At 48.3% G+C, this 21,762-nt stretch overlaps 1 protein-coding gene and 1 pseudogene across 1 annotated transcript in view; both read left to right on the top strand.

The window, feature by feature from the left end:
* LOC104581145 (coiled-coil domain-containing protein 81-like) overlaps positions 1 to 21,762 on the top strand; it is a 272,002-nt pseudogene that overhangs the window by 192,641 nt on the left and 57,599 nt on the right.
* Positions 1 to 21,762, top strand: part of LOC148594873 (syncytin-A-like) — a 41,641-nt gene that overhangs the window by 14,420 nt on the left and 5,459 nt on the right. The window contains exon 2 of the mRNA XM_088523480.1: positions 13,088 to 13,833. Coding sequence (XP_088379606.1) covers positions 13,088 to 13,833 — 746 coding nt within the window. The remainder of the gene's footprint in view (positions 1 to 13,087; positions 13,834 to 21,762) is intronic.

Below are 21,762 nucleotides of genomic sequence, written 5' to 3'. Positions count from 1 at the left end.
ATGTCAAAAACTACTCCTCAGCTTTCCAGGCAGAGCTCAGGTGTCTAAACACAAGCATCCTGCAGCACTTGAAGAGGCCCTATTGCATCGAAGGCACCTATGTGAGACTGCCAGATGGCAAAGAGGGCATGTGGGAGACTACAGCCCCTCTAGGTGCAGGTGGAGATTGGGCAAAGGAGTCTTGAGCACCTACAATGACACCAGACATCCATGATGTTGTGACTGCAATTGAAACCAGTTCTGAAAATAATTTTACTTTTAAAAACAAGAAAAAAAATCATAGAGATCAGAATAGTTTCCACACCTCCAAAGCCAGTATAGTAAAACAAAACAAAACCAAGAGGAAAATGAACACAAAATATTATAAAAACTACAAGGTGTCTCAAAACATTTTTCTTGTACTCTCAGTTTCTTTCTATTTCTATTTTTATTGACATTTTCTAAATATTTTTGTTATAATCAAGACTGCATCATTACAAAGTTATTCTGTGTCTCCTGCAAAGTTCAATGTCCCTACAAACACTCCCTCTGCAGGGCTGTCTATCCACTGCTGACTGCACAGAGTGATTTGAATCCTGAGGTGTCAAGCTCTCTGGACTGACAGAAGGAAGTATGCTGACGAGCTTCACTGAAAAGCTGCATCTCTAGATGACAGAATTGGCACAAATCTCAAAATAACTATGATTGATAGAGTGATGTCTTAAAGGAGTCCCTGATTGTCTAGTCACACTGCTTTTTAATCCTAGCATGACAAATGAAGTGCAACTCCATTTGAGGGGACAAGAGGGATGAGACAGATCTTACCACCTGCTAGACATCATGAGTGCAGATGTCTGTGTCTAATCCATCTGCCTGGGCTTCCCTTTCTAAGCAGGGAAGAGAAAGAAGGTGTCTCATTGGCAGGTCTAAAAAGACTCCTGAGACCCAGCTCATGCTCCAGAAAGATTTCTGTAGGTTTGCGGTCACATTTCTCAGCATCACATGAAAATTCAGCAAGCCCAGGACATCCGGGGGAGCAGTAGAGCAGTAGTAGCCTCTATATGTGCACAAACAAGTGAAGGCCTTAATGAAAACTTCTAGTGATAAGGCGAAAGCTCTTTTAAGAGTAACTTTGGGCAATAGGTTAACAAAACAAAACAAAACAAAAAACTTTTGCGCTTTCAATATTTATCAATTTGATTTCTTTCTTTCTTTTGTTTTATTGGCAACACTATGTGATGCACTACAGCAATTACTCTCCTTATGTGACTATAACATAGATAGATCTATCTACACAGCGTGTCATCAGAATACATTTCCCACCAAGACTCCGAATGGAGAAGGTCTGAGGAATTATTTTGCAAATGGCAAATTATTTTGCCATATTTCCCACATGTTCTGTCGCTTTTTCCTTTCTTATCTTGATGTTTATGATGTCTTTATAGAGCTCCCCAGTATGTGAACTACTGCAAAAAGGGTTTTTTACCTCCATTTCAAACATGACGTGAGGTGAGGGCCTCAGTGCCATGCAATCATCACTGCAAATGCGGTGCTGTGCTGCCCGCACCTTTCAAGGAGTACCTGGAAATAATGGGAGGTAGGAGGAAAACCTGTGTTGGAAGAATCAAGAAGGGATTGATAGAGGTACAGGACGATGACAGTAGGTTCATGAATGTTCAAAGAAAGCCTTTACATGTATGGAGCCATAATTTCATTTAACCTAATTTCCAAAACAAACAAACTAACTAACAAAAAATATAGAATATGTGGGTAGAAAAGTACTGGAGAGCTGTGATAAAGATGAAAACTTGAGAAGATGCATCTGCCTTCCTAGAAATTATTCTCATTGGAACAGTGCTATAGATTCAGTTTCAGGTTTGTCTTTTTTTGACTTGTTTTCCTAACAGGAATGAAGCATTGTACTCCTCCAATGGTGCTCAGTGTTCCACGCCTGAGGCAGTTATTGTATTGTTTTCTGCATTTTCAATATAGTCTTCACTCAATAAGAGCCAGAAGCAGCTGAAGCACATTAAGATTATGATGAGGTCAAAATACTTTGCCAGTGGAATGCTGTGTTTTTCTGAACTCCATTTTTGTTCAATTTTAGCTTAAAATTTATCTTTGCTTTTTTTCTGTATGTCAATAGACACAATCTGTCTGCAATAGGCTGTCTCTGGGTAGGAAGTAAAGGAGCAAACTCCTCTGCTCTTACTGGGAAATGGAATGTGAGTTTTATAGAATCATCCGAATCACAGAATCATTATACTGGAAAAGACCTTCAAGATCATTGAGTCCAACCATAAACCCCTCAACACCATACCTGTTAAACCATGTCCCTAAGTAAGTGCCTTGTCTGCACATTTCTTGAACACTGCCAGAGACAGTGACTCCACTACTTCCCTGGAGAGTCTGTTCCAGTGCTTCACCACTCTTTCCATGTAGAGGTTTTTCCTACTATCTAACCTGTAGCTCTCCTGGTATCACTTGAGTCCATTTCATTTTGTTCTATCACTAGTTATTCTGGAGAACACATCAATGCCCGCCTCCCTATGGCAGAGTGATAAGTCTCTTACTGCTTATTTTTAGTCCTCTTCTCCAGACTTCACCTGTCACCTGTTAAAATCAGCACAACTGCCTCTGCAAAGTGCCTGTACACTAATGCATGTACCAGGGAAAGCAAACACGAGGCAATGCAGGTCTATCCGCTTTTGAATAATTAAGATCCCATTGGGATCACTGAGACATGGTGGGATCACTCACAGAGATGATAGGCACAGACTCTTTAGGAAGGCCACGCATGCAAGGTAAGGAGAAGATTTGCGCTTTATGTGGAAGATCACCTCAAATGAAGGGCACTCTGCAAGTGCTGAAGAGTAAGCCAGTCCAGAGCTTCTGGGTCAGGATGCGCAAGCAAAGAAACATGTGCTGGGTGTCATCCTCAAACACGTGATCAGGAAGCAGCAGTTTTCTTCAGGCAACAGGAAGAAGATTCAGATTTACAAGCCCATGTCCTTAGAGGGACTTGACCCAAATCTCTACCCGCTGGAGATGCAGCACAGCAGGGCACAAGCCCTCCGGGAAATTGACAGCAGAGGTGCTTCAGGTCAATCTCTTCAGCAATGCTGCGGCAATGAGAACACTGCGGAGTGTGCCGGGGGGGGCTCTGAGGAAAGGGAGACATTTTGGGCACCCACTGCCTTACCAACAGAATGGACACAAAGAGCGCTCCTTCCTTCTTGAGAGAGGATCTAATCAGTGTCTATACATACCTCAAGGGAGGCAGTGAAGAGGATGGTGCTGGCCTCTTTTCAATAGTGGCCACCGACAGAAATAGAGGAAACAGCCAGAAACTGAAACACCAAAAGTTCCACAGGAACTTAAGGAAAAATTTTCTTAACAGTGAGGGTGACAGAGCACTGGAACAGGCTACCCAGAGAGGTTGTGGAGTCTCCCTCTCTGGAGATTTTCAAAACCCGCTTGGACGCGGTCCTGTGCCACATGCTCTAGGTGACCCTGCATGTGCAAGGGGGTTGGACTAGGTGATCTCTAGAGGTCCCTTCCAACCTTAATAATTCTGTGATTCTAAGTGACAGGCCCAAGGAGCCACCCCAGCTGCAGGTTACCTGAGAGCAGGACTGCAGGGGCCAGATGTCACAAAATTCAGTAGAAATCACCAACTCCAGCTTTGAGCGTGACAAAAGAAACAGGTTTCCCTGTTCTATTAGGAACCTGCTTTGAACGATTCCCTCAGGTCATCACCCCTGCTAGAGCAAAGGAAGGCATGTTGGTGCCCGTTGGCCCCCAAGGTGGTTGAGCCTTGTTGCCCAGATATGATATCACGATCTCTGATGTCGCCATTGCTGGTGACCCTTGATGAGATGGTCAGGCTCAGACAGGCTCAGGTGTTTAGCTTCCACCACCTTTCAAGTCAGGCTTTCTCTTTTGGGGATTCCAACCTGCAATGTGTATTTGGGGGGAAAAAAAAAAAAAAAAAAAAAAGACTTGACTTGAGACTGAATGAGACTCTGTGAATCAGCCTCTGGAATGGAAAGAAATCTGAAGAAACCAAATTCCTGTCATCTGAGCATGTCCACTCCTGTAAAAGTATCTTCAAGTAAAATGTGGTTGGAAAGGGGAAGTGTCTGTGTAAGAGGTAGATACAGGTCTGTGAGCATGGAGAGCATTTGCATACTTACAACATGCTCGAAGGCATATTTGCATTCTGCTTACAGTCCTGGGACACATTCCCTGGATCTGCTGTTTGGTGCAGCAACAGGTCTCCTTTTGGAAACATCATGAATTTTGTGAAAGAGAAATCTCGCATAGAAACCGAGAGTGGCTTCACCTCTCATCCAGCATTGTGTTTAAGCTGGAGGAGTGGATGGCCTTGGATGATGTTTATAAATTATGGTCTTACTGAAATATTCATCAGGTGCAGACAATACCCGCACTTCAGAACCCAGTTCTTTTGGAGCCTCACCATCTCTGTCAGTCTTTTCCACCTGTTACCTTCCCCTGAGTGGTTCACACAAAATACCTCAGCCTGGCACAGGTGCACAGAGTCATGGAAGAAGAAATATACTGCCATTCGGCTCCTGTGTGTGTGAACAGGAGTGTGGGAGCACACACCAGGTAGCTTGCCAGACAAATGCAGGTGCTCTGGAAAAGGAACCAGGATATGGAGGGTGCAGAAGAGCCGAGGTTGTTCCCTTGTTTCAGGGACACACTGAAGAAGCTACATGAGGTCCATCCTCCCAGAGCAGCCCCTCACATCACCACTTTCTGGAGCATGTGACCCCTATGGGACACCTTTTCTGGAGCATGTGGCATGGCCAGAAAAGCTGAAGAGCTGCATGGAAGATGCAGGTTTCCTGTTGAACCTGAGATCAGCTAGGCTGACTTGTTCCATTCCTTTTGCTGAGGGGAAGCACAGAAGCTTCAACAGTGTGTGTCAGTGCCAAGTCGCTGTGTCTGTTCATCTCATTACTGAATGGGGAGAAGGAAGGGTACAGTCCTATGGGGCAGTGCAAGAGGCCCTCTGAGTCTCAAGTCCAGTGACTGTGGGGATATGGGATCAATTCAAACAAGTGCCTGGGCTGTGTCATTTTAAAATTTGTACCTTATTGGCAACTTTTACTTAGGGATATGCCCACGTGGGTAATCCAAACCTTTTGAACAGGATTCAAAACAGGGTTGCTGTCCAGCTGATGATGGCAGTCTCTGACACAGGTTGTTTCAGTGAGGTCTGACAATCCAACTTGCCTGTACTCCTCTGTAACCACCCACAGCATCCACGATGCTTTCCTGCAGACGCAGAGCTACATCAGCTCTATGTATTATCCTTGGATCTCAGCTATAACTTCTGTTCCAATGATCTTGACACAGTGCAAAAGAGGTGATCCCATCATCTCATGTCATCCCCCTTTAACCTGCCTTTTTCTCTCCCATCCTCCTGAACAATCCTTTCAGTTAGAGACACGGGGACTTTCCTGATGCTCTTGATCACCTCACAATGCCCCCAGCTGCAAAGGGCCAATCTGACTGATGGAAGGAACTCACCCCACAACCAACATCCCCAACATGGCACTGTAGCTCACCTCTCCCCTCCCCCTGAGCTCTCCTCTCCATGGGGAAGCTTTTCTGAGCCGCTTCATGACCTCACAGTGCCTGCCTGCCTGCTGCCCAATCAGACTGCTGCAACAGAGGGGACCTCAGCAACCATCTCCCAGCCAGGCCACCTTGACCTGCCTCTGCCTCCCCCCTCTCCAGGAACTCTCCTCTCTGCTGGGCTTTTCTCCCACCCTCGATGTCATCACAGTGCCCACCCACCTGCCTGCCTGCTGCTGGCCAATCAGGCTGCACCCTAGATGTGACCTCACAATCACTGCACCATTGCTCTGACACTCACCTGTCTCTCCCTCCTTCCTCCATGCAGGGTCCCCCCTCTACCTCAAGGGCTCTGTCCTCTTTGCAAACCCCCTAATCTACATTCTCAGAAAGAAGACTGTGAAACTGCCCTTGAAGGAAGCCACTGGCCATGCAAAGTTTTTTTTTTTTTTTTCCCAGTCATGTTGCTTTTCAGGATAGCCATTCTAATTATGCATGATTTATCACATCACACTGATCTACATATATAGCTGTTTAAAACAGGGGCCTCAGCAGATTTGTGTTCTCTTTGGATTGCAGTGGTGACCGAATGGAACATGAATTGTGTCATGAGTACTGGGGACTATTATAAAGAAACATTAATTAAAAATAATAAGTATTAATACTAATTCATTGTAAACACCTTCTTCAGACTGGGACATAGGCTTACAGTGCATGTTGAAATAAGGTAGTTTCATAAATCACCTTAGGAAATTCATCTGAAAACTTTGGGAACAATGTCCAAGGGCTGTGGAGGAAAGATCAAAACAGGGAGTAAAAGTGGGACCAATGCAATAAAATATTTAGAACAGAGCTGTTTGTTTGTTCAGAGGATAAAACTGGAGCTGAGGGGAGTGCAAAAGCCAGCAGCATGTGGTTCTTCAGCTCCAGTCCTGCCCTTTTCCTATGGTGTAGGGTGCATTAGCAGGGAAGGTAGGGGTTAAATAGCTAATGTAGAATAAGCTGAGTCTTAGAGCACAAGGACCCATGATAACTGGCAGAGTCCGGATGTCTTGCTCATGGCAGGGGCAGAACCCTTGATAGATGGCAGGGTCAGGATGCCCTGCTCATGGCAAGGTCTGGACCCTTGATAGGTGGCGGGGTTAGGGTGCCCTGCCCTCAATCAGGATGATAGGGGGGCTGCTTATCCAGATGTTTTAATTCAGCAAAATAGATAACATTAACAAGAATGCAAAACAGGAAAACGGGAGGGGGAACACTCTTGGGTAAGAACGGTATAAAAGAGGGACGCTCGAAGTGGTCGGGGTCCGTGGTGTGACCCCTGCGTGGGAAAGCCCGGACCCCAGCTAGCTGGTAATACTTATTATCTTTCTTCTATTAATAAAAGACAATATATCTATGGTGGTTGTCTCTCTCTCCCTGTCAATTCGGATACCGGACCTAACATTTGGGGGCTCGTCCGGGATCCGAATGCAGGGGAGGAGAAAGAGATAGAGAAAGATAATAAGTCAAGGGAGGCCTCAGGGGGTGAGAGTGAGCCGACAGAAATCCAGGTGGACGCACCGAAGGATAGTCGGCTGGAGTCTGAGGGAGACGTCCCTCAGACTCCCACGAGAAGGAAGGGTGGTTGGTTAGGTTGTTTGGGAACACCGTATCTCCTTAACGAAAGGAGACCGGTGTGGGAAGGGAGAATTCTGTTAATAATCGCCCTTACTGGTTTACTGGCAGTTGTATTAACTTTGGTTTTAAGCGACGAGCTTGATACAATGGGACAAGGGAAATCCACCCCTTTGTCATTTATGTTAAATCATTTTGGATATGTTAAACGTCGGGCACATAATTTGTCTGTAGAAGTGTATAAAAACCGATGGGAGGCATTTTGTAAAAGTGAGTGGCCAAGTTTTGATGTAGGCTGGCCGAGAGAGGGAAGTTTTGATTTAGAATTAATAAGGAGAGTAAAAGAGGTAATAATGAGACCTGGGTCAGAAGGACACCCAGATCAATTTCCATATATAATCACATGGGAGGATTTGGTTCTGTATCCACCCCCATGGCTGAAACCTCTTTTGGGGGAGGGTAGAAAAGACGGAAAAGTTGATATTTACGTAGTGAGAAAGGAAGGGAAAAAAGCAGTACTACCAGATTCGACCTTATATCCAGAAATATTAGACGAAGAAAGTAGGCATAACCCCCTCCCTTACGTACCTCTGCCCGAGGCACAAAGGGAGGCGAGTAGTAGTGATCAAAGAAGGGAGAGAAGGGAAGATAGGGGTCCCGCATATAGGACACGATCTCATCAAAGAGAAGATGAAGAAGGAATATCAAGTACCACCCATGCCTTCCCAGTTAGAACGATTGGAACAACTGGGCCACAGGGACAGCGTACGTATCAATACTGGCCATTCTCTTCTAGCGATTTGTATAATTGGAAAAGTCAAAACCCCTCCTTTTCCGAGAAACCGGGGGCGTTAATTGATTTATTAGAATCCATCTTGTTTACGCACAACCCTACCTGGGATGACTGTCAGCAGCTTTTAAAAGTGCTGTTTACGACCGAAGAGCGTGAAAGGATCCTGACCGAGGCGCGAAAGTTGGTGCCGGGAGAGGACGGGAGACCCACCGGGCAGCAGAACCTTATCGATGAAGGATTCCCATTGGTAAGACCACCGTGGGATTTTGAACAACCTGAAGGTAGGGAGCGTCTCCGAACATACCGGCAAACGCTGATGGCTGGGTTGCGGGCGGCGGCGCGTAAACCTACTAACTTAGCAAAAGTAAATGCTGTTAGGCAGGAAGCCGAGGAAAGCCCTGCCGCTTTCTTAGAGAGAATATTAGAGGCGTTTAGACAATTCACTCCTTTAGATCCTATGAAGGAGGAGAATCGGGCAGCTGTCATCTTGGCATTTGTAAATCAAGCTGCCCCGGATATAAGAAGGAAATTACAAAAGATTGAGAGGTTGGGGGAGCAAACCTTACAGGATCTTTTAAAGGTAGCAGAGAAAGTGTACAACAACAGGGAGACTCCAGACGAAAAACAGGAGAGAATAAGAAGGGAAGATCGGAAACACCAAAGGGAAATGTCTAGGAGATTTTTTGAAGCAGGAGAAAAATCAGAGAGGCAAAGAAGGGGACCGCCACCCCCCAGAGGAACAGGGGTACGGTTAGGAAAGGATCAATGTGCAATTTGCAAAAAGAAAGGACACTGGAAAAATGAGTGTCCAGAAAAAGGAGAAAGGAGGCCACCTAGAGTACTGGTGGCAAAAGAAGACAGTGACTGAAGGGGCCGGGACTCGGAACCCTTCCCCGAGTCTTGGGTAGAATTAGAAATGGAAGGGAAACGTGTAAAATTTCTGGTAGACACAGGGGCTGAATACTCAATAATAAATAAAGCAGCGGGGAAACTATCGACAAGGAAAGCTCGAGTACGAGGGGTAAATGGGAGTAAGGTATATCGGTGGACATCAGAAAGGAAGGTAGATGTAGCTAATAGACAAATCACGCATTCATTCTTGTATATACCGGAGAGTCCGGTACCCTTAATGGGCCGGGATCTCTTAACTAAATTAGGGGTAAGGTTATATTTTGAGGATGATGGAATAAAAATCAATGACCGGGAAGGACGACCGATACAGGTCCTGACTGCTAGATTAGAGGACGAATACAGACTGTATAAAGAGAGGAAGGAAGAAATTGGACCAGAAACTCAAAAATGGATGAGGGAAATCCCAGAAGTATGGGCAGAGAATTCGGGAGTAGGAAGAGTTAAAAGGAAAATTCCTCTGGTCGTGGAATTAAAACCAGGAGCTCACCCGACTAGGGTTAAACAGTACCCAATGACCCCTGAAGCTCGACAAGGGATAGCAAAGCACATTAAAAGGTTACTGGAAGCTGGCATTCTGCGTAAATGCAAATCTCCTTGGAATACTCCTCTACTGCCAGTAAAGAAGCCCGGAGGAGATTTCAGGCCAGTTCAAGATCTGAGAGAAGTTAATAAAAGAGTGGAGGATGTGCATCCTACAGTCCCGAATCCATACACTCTGTTAAGTACGATGCCACCAGATATGGGATGGTATACAGTTTTAGACTTAAAGGATGCCTTCTTTACCATCCCCCTGACAAAACAGAGCCAGGAAATGTTTGCTTTTGAATGGGAAGATCCCGAGAGTGGATATAAGGGTCAGTTAACTTGGACCCGATTACCACAAGGGTTCAAAAATTCACCGACTTTGTTTAATGAAATACTGCAGGAAGATTTGAGTGAATTCAGGAGACAGAATCCTAGTGTGAAATTGCTTCAGTATGTGGATGATCTGCTGCTAGCAGCAAGAACGAAAGAGGAGTGCGAGGAAGGTACGAGGAAGTTGTTGCAAGAATTGAATAAACTAGGATACCGAGTAAGTGCTAAGAAAGCTCAGCTATGTAGTCCTGAAGTAACATATCTGGGATATAAGATACGAGATGGTAGGAGATGGCTAACTGATGCCATGAAAGAGACTGTTCTTCGGATTCAGGAGCCCAGATCTCCAAGGGAGGTTCGAGAATTCTTGGGGACAGTAGGATACTGCCGTTTGTGGATACCTGGATTTGCAGAGAAAGCAAAACCTCTGTATGAGGCGAGTCGAGAGAAACCGGACTGGCAGTGGACAGAAGCTATGGGAAAATCTTTTGAGGAACTGAGATTAGCCCTGCTAGAGGCCCCTGCACTTGCACTCCCGGACCCAGCCAAGGATTTCCATTTATATGTGAGCGAAAGAGCGGGAATCGCTAAGGGAGTGCTAACTCAAAAACAAGGACCTTGGAAAAGGATAGTGGCGTACTTATCAAAGAAATTAGACCCAGTCGCCGCAGGGTGGCCCTCGTGCCTTAAAATCATTGCAGCCGTGGCAATGATGGTTAAGGACGCAGACAAACTCACATTTGGGCAAAAACTGTATGTAACGGCTCCTCATTACGTAGAGGCATTACTCAAACAGCCGCCTGAAAGATGGATAACAAATGCTAGGCTGACTCATTACCAAGCCTTACTTTTAAACCCAGAAAGGATTATGTATACGTCCCCAACGACTTTAAATCCAGCCACTCTCCTACCTAACCCAGAATATGAAACACCTGTGCATAATTGTCAGGAGGTGTTAGCTGAAACTGCGACGGTGCGGGAAGATTTAAAGGATGAGCCGCTGCAAGGGGGAAAAGTGTGGTTTACAGATGGAAGTAGCTTGGTCGAGCAAGGAAAAAGAAGGGCAGGAGCTGCAGTGGTAAATCAGAAGGGAGAAATAGTTTGGAGCCAGCGTTTACCAGACGGCACTTCGGCTCAGAGAGCGGAACTGATAGCCTTGGCTAAGGCACTAGAAATGGCAGAAGGAGAGCGAGTGACGATTTATACAGATAGTCGCTACGCATATGGGACAGTGCATATACACGGAGCAATATACAGAGAAAGGGGATTTCTTACCTCCGCAGGAAAAGAAATCCGAAACAAAGAAGAGGTTTTGCACTTGCTGTCAGCTTTGCAGAAACCAAAAGCAGTGGCAATTGTGCATACCTTAGGACATCAGAAGAAAACCGATACGATAAGTAGAGGGAATGCAGCTGCAGATAGTGCAGCCCGGCGAGCTGCGTTAGAAGGACAAATACAAAGGGTACTAGCCCTGACTCACAACACTTTAAGAGAAGAAGAGGAAATTGGAGAGGATGAATACACCCCAGAGGAGAGGGAGTGGATTCAAAAGGTCGCAGAAAAGCAAAGTGCAGGAGAAGGACATTACGATACAGAAGGAAGAATGTTAATTCCTAAGCGGTTGGGACAGAAGATGGTGCAACAGTTACACAGTACCACACACTTGGGGGAAAGAAAAATGGGACTGTTAATAGAAAAGTTCGGGTTGAGATTCCAAGATCAGAGGAAAATATTAAGAGGGATAATAGAGGGATGTCAAGCATGCCAGGAAATGAAACCATCGAGGGTCAGGAAGGTACATGAAGGTATAAGGGAAAGGGGTGGTGAGCCTGGAAGGCATTGGGAAGTAGACTTTACAGAAATAAAACCAGGTAAATACGGATATAGATATCTGTTGGTATTAGTAGACACCTTTTCAGGGTGGGTGGAGGCCTTTCCCACTAAGCAAGAAACAGCCCAGGTGGTAGCGAAAAAACTTTTGGAAGAAATAATCCCCAGATATGGGATACCGGTGAGCATCGGGTCTGATAATGGACCAGCTTTTGTGGCAAGGGTTACACAGGAATTAGCCCGAGCACTGGGAACCAACTGGAAATTGCATTGTGCCTATAATCCTCAAAGTTCGGGTCAGGTGGAAAGGATGAACAGAACCCTAAAGGAAACCCTTGCTAAGCTAGTAAAAGAGACTGAAGAGAACTGGGTAACAATGCTACCTTTTGCCCTATATCGGGTTCGGATAACTCCATATGTACTAGACTTTACACCATTTGAAATAATGTTTGGGACCCTACCCCCAGTATATCCGTTAGAGATAAGGAAGGGAATAACTAAAAACTCAGGAATGAGGAAAGAGATGCAGATCTTAAAAGAAATACAAGATGAGTTATTCCCATTACTACAAAACTGGTATAAAAGAAATCAGAAGGGGTCAGAAATGGATATCGAACCTGGAGATTGGGTGTGGGTAAAAAGGCATAACCCAAAAACATTAGAAAGCAGATGGAAGGGACCTTATGTAGTAATTTTAGTAACACCCACTGCCGTTAAGGTCGATGGAATAGGACATTGGATTCACCATTCCCACGTCCGGAAGCTAAACAAAGAAGAGCGGAAGAAAGCAGAGGAGTGGGAGGTCCGAAGGAATAGTAACAATCCTCTGAAATTGAAATTAATTAGGAAAAATGTACAGTAACACAATTTGGGTAATTATGGTCCTGCTAATTATGATTCTGAGGTGTTCTAATGGGATATACAACATAGAAGAGAGAAGTAATATGTGGGTGACTTGGGCAAATAACACAGGGAATCAGGAATTCTGCCTGTCCCTCACCACCGCTAGTAATCCATTCAGAACCTGCTTGTTTGGGAAGCCGGGATTTGATGACAACAGTTTTAAAAAGGTATCTACGGGAAACTGCTCAGGGGTAGTAAGTGCCTCGGAATGTGCCGTAAGGCTAATTAAGGGATTAAATATCTCATTGCCTTGGGACCCCCAAGAGCTCAATTTGATGGGGGCACAAGCAATTGGAAATAGTTCCAATAATTGGACCCAAACGTGTTTTATGTTTGGGGACAAGTTTTTTGGAGAAAAGGGAGGAGTGAGACTCCTGGCACAATGGAACATTATAATTAAAGGAGGCCCTAGGCCCCAATGGTGGAATGCTTCGGGTTGGACTGATGTATCTCCCGACCCAATATTCGACTGGCGTAAGACCATAGGAGGAGATGGAACCTTCGGTCCCATATATGCAAACGGGACATTCTGTGGGATAAATGGGACAGTCGATGGGTTACAAGAACGGTACCCTGCGGGATTACCCTTAGGAGCATATGGGGGGGATCCATCAGGACAGGTACATAATAGGACAGATTTACTATGGAATAATGATACCGCTAAGGCCTTGCCAGATGGAGTGTTTCTAATTTGTGGGGATAGAGCATGGCAGGGAATACCTAAGAATGCCTATGGGGGACCGTGTTATTTAGGGCAACTGGCAATGATAGCCCCGTCTAAAGCTAAGTTGTTAACTATGAAGCAGGAACAAAGGAGGCAAAAGCGTTCCCTTGGTTTAACACCGGAATGTGATGATAATGTACAATTAATATCTGTAACCGCGCGGGTCGCCTTAGCTATCTTTGTGCCAGGAGCTGCAGCAGGAAATGCATTAAGGGAGCTTTCGAAGTTAGCCTGTTGGAGTGAGAAGCAAGCAAATGCGACAACCGAGGTATTGGAACAACTCCTGCTCGATCAGAACAGCCTGCGACACGCACTACTACAGGACAGAGCGGCTATAGACTTCTTGCTCCTCGCCCATGGACAGGGATGTGAGGAGTTTGAAGGACTATGTTGTTTTAACCTGTCGGACCATAGCCAATCGATTCAACAACAATTGCGCTGGCTCAAGGAACACACTCAGAAGATAACACGGGAAGAAGGACTGATGGACGGATGGCTAGAGTCGTTGTTTGGAGGGTTACCTGGGTGGATATCAGGACTGATAAAAGAAGGATTACGCATATTTGTAATTCTGTTATTACTGTTACTGTGTATCTGTATAATGTGGAAATGTGTAATGGGAGTAATGGAAAAAGCTACAAATCGAGTTAATTCTATGCACATAATGTTCATGCGACAAACTCAGAAAGATCGAGAAAGGATTCTCTGATATTAGCAAAAGAAAAAGGGGGGAATGTAGGGTGCATTAGCAGGGAAGGTAGGGGTTAAATAGCTAATGTAGAATAAGCTGAGTCTTAGAGCACAAGGACCCATGATAACTGGCAGAGTCCGGATGTCTTGCTCATGGCAGGGGCAGAACCCTTGATAGATGGCAGGGTCAGGATGCCCTGCTCATGGCAAGGTCTGGACCCTTGATAGGTGGCGGGGTTAGGGTGCCCTGCCCTCAATCAGGATGATAGGGGGGCTGCTTATCCAGATGTTTTAATTCAGCAAAATAGATAACATTAACAAGAATGCAAAACAGGAAAACGGGAGGGGGAACACTCTTGGGTAAGAACGGTATAAAAGAGGGACGCTCGAAGTGGTCGGGGTCCGTGGTGTGACCCCTGCGTGGGAAAGCCCGGACCCCAGCTAGCTGGTAATACTTATTATCTTTCTTCTATTAATAAAAGACAATATATCTATGGTGGTTGTCTCTCTCTCCCTGTCAATTCGGATACCGGACCTAACAATGGCAGTCCTTGCTGTTTGTGGTGAGAGGCTTTCCTGGGTAGGAAGGAGACCTGTCAGTAGGGAGAGGATCACAGGAGAGGGGAGCGCCTGCTTCTTCAGCTGGTGTGGGGTTAGACCATTTGCAGAAGGTCCTGAAGCCAAAGCCACCGGGAGAGACCCAGGCTGCAAGTTGTTCCCATCTGCTGAGCTGATGGTCAACTGGGTGGCCACACTGCTGAGGAGAGCCTTAAAATGAGACTGACTGAAGGGAAAGGCTGAGTCAAAAATGACCAAGGAAGGGATGTCCTAAGATGGAAAAAAAAAGAAAGAAAAAGAAAAAAAGAACTCCAGGGTGATATGAAAGAAGGAACACTGAAGAGAGAGAAGCAGGAATGCAGGGAGCTGTGCCTAGGGATGGACAAAGAGCCAGTCAAGAGCGTAGGAGTAAGGATTTGCCAGCAGAAGAACAGGGGTGGATATGTAATGCATGTCTCCTATGAAGCACCTGAAGCAGAGCAGCATCTACAAAACCCAGGTAGCTCAAAGGAGGGAAATGGAAAAATTATCCTGTTACCCAGATAGATGCTCTGAGGCTGGAAAAAGCAGCAATGACATCATGAATGGTGTCCCCAGGGTGATCACTAGGGCTTTGTGATGGGGGTGGCTTCATGTCCACAAGGCCATTATGACAGGGAGGTCCCCATGTGTGGCTCGACCAGGAGGAAGCAATTCCCTTGGTGCCAGAGCAAAAGGTCCTCAGGAGATTGTGCTAGAGATGGAGAAGGGGCAACAGGAGAACGCCTGCTCACAGCTCACAGATGGGCTCCCTGGGCACACAGGAAAACAGGATTGAAGTAAGCACAGGGGTAGAGGGAGACGCAGGCAGCAGAGATGAAACCCGCATGGACAGTATGAGGCTGATGGGGAAGGAGACCCGAGTGAAGGCAGCCAGGCAGGAGAGCCCCTCATAAGTGGACAATTATTCCTGGCCATGGGCATTTTCTCGCAGGCAAAGTACACTGACCAGGGTGCTCCAAGGTCCACATGGACCCTGTGAGCTCTATGCTGAGGTGCAGAGAGCAGGTCTGGGCCTGTGCTTGGTGATGACCTTCTCTCTGACTCTCTCTGGGGATAGATTCTCCATGGCTCTGGGATGTTTCTCCAGTGTTGGACCACCCTTGGGCTTCAAATGCATTTTGCATGCTCTGATGGGAACTTCTCCTGCTGCAGTTTGTGTCTCTGCCCTTTGTCCTGTCCCCAGGCACCTCTGGGAAGGTTCTAGTTCCATCCTCTCCTCATCTTCTCTTTAGGCAGCTTCAGCTGCAGGCAGCAGCAAGATCCCCCTGTGCCTTCACCTGGCTGCACAGACACAGCACCTTTGGCCTCTCCTCCAACAACCTGTGCTCCAGCTTCCAACCACCTCAGGTGGCTCTGCTGGGCTCTCACCAATGCTGCCCAAGGGTAGTCCTCTTGATGCAGCCAAAAAAACCTCCCAGCTTTAATTATGCTGTCCTGGGTGCAGATCTTTACAAATGCACTGAGGATCCCCTCAGAGCAGGGATAGCACAAAGCCTTTTCCACGTGGCTCCCTCACCTGGCCATGGTCTCCTTGCTTGTCAGCTCTGGCATGGTTGCCTACCTGTAGCCCTCTTTCTTCATCTCCTCCCCAGATCTGAATCTGGTGGTGGCTGTTCTGTACTCAGTGGTGCCTCCAGCAGTGAACCCCCTCATCTATAGGAGAACAATGAGTTCAAGGATGCTCTGAAGACAGTGTCAGCTCTAAAAAACATCCCGTTTTCATCCACTCAGCATTCCCAACATAGGGCATTAAATCTATGTGTTGTGCATTTTTTCTTAATTTTCTCTCTTATATTAATGTTAAAAGATTAAAATGTCCTGCTTTATGCCACTTGTCCTCAGTAATCCCTCTTGAATCTGACCCTGAGAATTGTTTGAAGCAAGAAATCAGGCTTCCTCCTTCTTCAGCACAGATGGTCCAACCTGCTATCTATCTAAAATATATCTCTGAAGGTTCCTGCAGATCCCAGTAGAAAGTGGACTTCTTGGACTTGATGAACATAGAGTCGAGGAGAATGTTTTGTTTTCCAGTGCCTAGGAACTCACTTACCTTCCTGCTAGTAAGAGCATTAAAAAAGGGCTCCTTGACCTCCTTCTGCACACACGTTACGGATGGCACCTGCCTGGCCCCAGTGTGGGGATCTGAACACATCTGTGAAACCAGGAGTCTTGAGTCTCTGGGGCAGGAAAGCCCTGTCCCTCCAGAGTCAGGCACAGGACCTGGTGTGGGGGCTGCCTGTCCTCCCTGACCCCCTGTCACAGCCCCACACTGAGCTGCTGGGGCACGGTGCTCACCAGAGACTCGCAATAGCCTGCTGCCTTCTGCCTCTGCCATCCGCCTTGGTCCCCAGGGCTCTGTCACTGGGTGCTCTTTGGCTCTCCCAGTCTCCCTGAAGAAAATTCCAGTTTGCCCAAAACTAATCTGCCTTAATCTGGAGACTGTTATAAATGGAGCAGAATCTCCTTTGGAGAGCAAAACTAGGCACCCGGGCTCCTGGCCTTGCCTTCCACCAGACTGAATGTGTGGGAGATGCTGCCAGGGAGAGGTCACATGTGTGGTCACCGGCTGCAGAGGGGGCACCTGGGGACACACACACAGAAAAACACACATGTGAAGGGCAGTTTTGCTGAATGCATTTATTGATCATCTGGGGAAAATGGCGCAGATCTCTCAGGAGTTTGGCTTGAAGTCCGGGGACAATCATCTCCTCCAGCTACTGGAGGGGGACAGGACAGGGGTCATCCACAGATCCAATCTTAAAGGACAGGACACAGAATGTGTCTCCAAAGTCTGCTGGGAGAAGAGAGAGGTAACTGTCCTACCAGGACTCTCTGAAAATCTAGGGAAAAGAGAAGGGAATTGGATCCCCTAGGGGCCTCAGGGCAGGACTTAGCTCTCCTGGCTCCATTCAAAACCCATTCAGAACCTTCGCTGCTCCATACTCTGACCCTGGAGATCTGTACAAACCACTGAGGTCTGTCCCATCCATATAGTGACCCTTGGGATTCATAGAGTGCTCAGAGCCCAGAGCCCGAGCCGCACAGTGAGCCTGGGGGTCTGTGTTGCCCCACTGAGCACAGGAGAAGGGGTGGGGATGGCTTTGCAAATGTCGCCCTGGGGCGGATCATGGACAGACTCTTCTATCCTCCTACCCCAACCCATGTCTTCCATACCACAGATGGTCCTGGGATCTCCCAAGATCAAAGATTCCTTGTAGGGCTGGGTATACCCCAATGTTGCTCACCTAGGCCTCGCGGGCTGCAGCAAGTGCCAACTTGGCATCCACAGGCTGTGGAGAAAGGGAGTGTTAGGGACACACTGGGGTGAGCTGGGTCGTACTGGGACACTGGGGACAGTATCATGCAAAATGAGGAAGGGGGCCCTGGGAAAGCTGTAGGACACACTCATGCTCACTGCAGTGAAATGGCAATGCTGGGGAGCAGTGGGGTATAGTTGAACACACAGACAGGCACTGGAGTGAACTAGCAGTCTAGTGGAAGGGTTGGGCTGGAGCCTGGTCCTGTTGTGATACCTACCAGAGCCCTCTTCTCTCGCACATCTTCAGCCTGCAGCAGAAAAAGGGACAATGAGGGACACCAGTCTGTCCCCAAGGCCCCTCCAGTTCCCCACACTGGCTGCCACTCAAGTGCGTCCCATTACTTACTGGCACAGCAGCAACATCTCCACCTGCTGGCAGAGCAGCATCTCTCACGGACTAGGCAAGAAGAAGCCCATGTCAGTCTGCATTGGGTTGGAGTATCTTCCCCATTGTGCCCTGACCCAAGGCTCCCCCATGTTCTAATTGGGAATAGGAACTCCCTGCCTTGCCAACTCTATGGCTTGCAAATGTCCACTTGGACCCTAATGCCTTGTTGAAAAGAAAAGCAGTGATAGGGATGGGGATGAGATTTGGAGGCCCGAAGGGAGGGTATCTGGCAACCCCCAGAGAAAGGAATGTGGCTACACGGGACCTAACAGGAAGGGAATGGTGATGGTGGAGCCTGGATTTGGAGGTGTTAAAGGAACAGGATTGGGGAGACAGTAGGGAAGGGACTGGGATTCAAATGGGAGGGACTTGGGGAGGGCAAGAGGAGTGACTAGGGTGGGCTGAGGGCAAAGGCATGGGAGAAGCCACCCCAAGGATGCTGGGGGCCTGGATAGATGGGATTTAGTAAGCTGGGTCAGACAAATGGCATTTGGGGAGCACAAGGTAAGGCCTGGTGGGACTGAAGGCAGAGAACTGTGGTGGGGGTGGAGTGAAAAGAGCTGATTGGGAAAGAGTGAGGGCAGGATATCTGGGGATGCTGGATAGAGGGAGATCAAGAGCAAAGGATCACGGGGAGATGGTAAAGAGAGGATGGGGAGCTCAGGAGGAAGAAGGTTTCTGGGCTCCTTCACAGGGAGTTCTTGGGAGCCGACACAGGGTTTTGGAGCACCTTCCCAGCCAGGGGGCAGAGAGGACAGGCCTGACCACATTTACCAGGTTAATGGCCCTGGGGTGTCTGTGGGAGGGACACAACTACATTTCCTGGGGCTGTTGGGTGCAGCGGAGATGCTACCAGGAGCCCATGTGTGGGAAGGAGAGAGGCACAGCCAGAGAGGTTGATACTGACCCATAGCAATTCAGTCCACATCAGAGACAAGAGCAGTAAGGGTGGTGAGAAATCCCTACTCTGTTCCCCACCCCCTTCCAGGGCTCCCATGAGGTCTCTGGCAAGGAATCTCCAGGCTCTTTGGGATGCCAGAGCCCACATGGGCACCTGGGGATCCATCTGGGCACTGACCGCACGGAGGAGCTCCAGAGCAGCCCTGTCTCCCAGGTCAACTGCCCCCACATCCTGGAGGGGTAATAAAAGGTTCAGGGTACAAGAGGAACCCAGGAGTGAGGGGATGGGTCCACATCCCACACTGCTCTGGGACACAGGTGTCCGGGAGGACATGGAGAACATTGTGTCTGCTGTAAGGGGGGCTGTCCAGCAGCTGACACCCACAGCCCTGTTTCTATGGTAGCCACAACAGAGCTGTCAGGCCTGGGGACAGTTTGGCAGGAACCGAACTCGGGGACCGCGGGACTGGACAGATGGGATTTGGTAAGTTGTGTCAAAGAAAGGGGATTTGGTGAACGCTGGTGGTGGGAAAGGTGCAGGCCTGGGGCAGCCTAGAAAGAGATGCCTGGGAGAGACCAAAAAGAGGAGTTTGGGGAACACCAGGAGAGCAGAAGGAGACAGATCAAGGACAAGGGAGCTGAGGACATCCAGATCAAGGACAAGGGAGCTGAGGTGGTCCAGAGCAAAGAGATTCCTGGTGTCCCATGCAGGAGGTGTCTAGAAGGCTTCTGCAGGGCCAGGGCTCTAGAGGGGGATCTTAAGGCTCCTGACTGGGACCTGGGAGCCATCAGAGCACTTACCCGAGAGTTCACATCCAAGTCCACATCTCCTTCGTCCGTGCGTAGTGGTCCCACTTCCTGGAGGGTAAGAGGTGAGGGTCAGGGTGTAAGAAGGACCCAGCAGTGCAGGGATATGTCCATGTCCCACACTGATCTGGGCTGCAAGTGGCTGGGAGGGCACAGCGTCTTACAGTCAGGGGGCACCCAACAACCCAAATCCGCAGCAGAGAGGGCACGACCCCAGCCACAATTATTCCCTTCTGCTCCTCTCTGCTTAGCTCATCTCAGCTCTGCCCTCACAGAAGGGTTCCTGCTGGTCCCTGTGGCAGCAGCTGTGACTCCATCTGCCCTATGCAGGCACAGGAAAGCTCTGCCTCTGCAGTCACCTCTGGCATCAAGCCCATCAGCCTCGCATTAGAGCTCACCAGTGCATCTGCTGGGTGGTATAGGATGGCAAGAAGCACAGCCACGCTGAGCACTGCAACCTTCATCTTCCTCCAAGGTCTGGTGATTCCTGGATGCGGCTGCTAAGGGTGAGGAGCAAATTTATCCCTCCCAGAACTTCCTCATTCCAAGAGCCCGAGGGCAAAGTCAATCTTGGCCCTGGCAACCTGCCCTCCCCTGGCATCAGTCCTCCTGCCTCCATCCTGCACGTGGCAGCTCCTCGGAGAAGGACACAGGCATCCAGAGGGTGGCGAGTGGCAGCACCCCCATGACAGCTGGATATCCTGCAGGGAGGACCTCCTGCCTCAACATGATTCCCCCTGACAGCCCCACAAAGACAGATTTCCCCAGGCTGCCAGGAACCCAGTGCATGTACTGGGACACAATGTAAAAGATGAGTAACGGTGAGTGGTAGACATTACGAGATGAGGGGTTGTTGGACTTGGGGAAACTGGTAGGGGTGAGTTCAATGCCCAGCTCCAGCTCCTTCAACGTCCATTACACTGCGGCTCAAACTGGTCCCAGGCTCCAGCTGCAGCCTCCCCAAAGCAGAGCAGAGCAGAGCATGGATCAAAGGGGAGCTGTGCCTGCCCTGGCCCTGCTGCTGCCTGAAGGACCATGCCCTCCCAGATGCCTCGGTCCTGCTCTCCAGAGCTGTCCATGTCCACCGGGTCTCAGTGGCCCATCCCCAACTAGGCTTCCAGCAGCTGTCTCTTCCCTCCATGGGACTCAGAGAAGCCACTGTCTCTTCCCCAGGGAGTGACCTTTCAATGCCCTGGTCCGTAGCAAAGGCCACATTGCCACAGCAAAGGCAGGTGTTGTCCTCAAGGAGGAATTGGCTCTTCAGAGGGCATGAGATGAAGCAGGTGCTTGTTCCTGGGCAGCCACTCAAGGATAATTGGGCCCATGAAGTGTCTCTGATAAGCCGTGTTTGCCCAGGGCTTTGTGCACAAAAATTCTATTCAGGGAGCTGCCCTCCTCTGCAATGGACCCACAGGATTGTCCATGAGGTGCAATACAGACACCCAAACACCAAACCCCCAAACATCTGGGATCCCTCTAGCGCCTGACAGAGATTAGAGCTGTCAGAGGAAGAGAGTCTTGCAGTCAGTGCAGGATGGGATAGTGGTCCCCACATGCCTGGGTTGCTCTCCCTGGCAGTGGGGCTTGTATGGGTCAGAGAGGTGGTCAGAGATTAGGCAGTGGTTCACCTTGCCTATCAGAGTGGAGAATCTCTGATCTAGGAACAGGAGGCTTTTATCCATGATCCTACACTCCTAGCTGGAGCAAAGCAGCGAACCAGGTGTCCAAGCCCCCTTTCCCCCTCCTGAGCTGGCAACACTTGCATGACATGAAGGTATGTTCCCTCCCTGCATCTCATGCTCAGGGGCACTGATGATATTAACTTAAGGAAAAAACTT

This window comes from Tinamus guttatus, unplaced genomic scaffold, assembly GCF_059628265.1.
Source record: "Tinamus guttatus ecotype Peru unplaced genomic scaffold, ASM5962826v1 Tinamus_guttatus_pri_ptg000190l, whole genome shotgun sequence".
In the NCBI taxonomy this organism is placed as follows: Eukaryota; Metazoa; Chordata; class Aves; order Tinamiformes; family Tinamidae; genus Tinamus; species Tinamus guttatus.
Note: the sequence above shows the minus strand (reverse complement) of the source record. Positions and strands in the feature narration are given on the sequence as shown.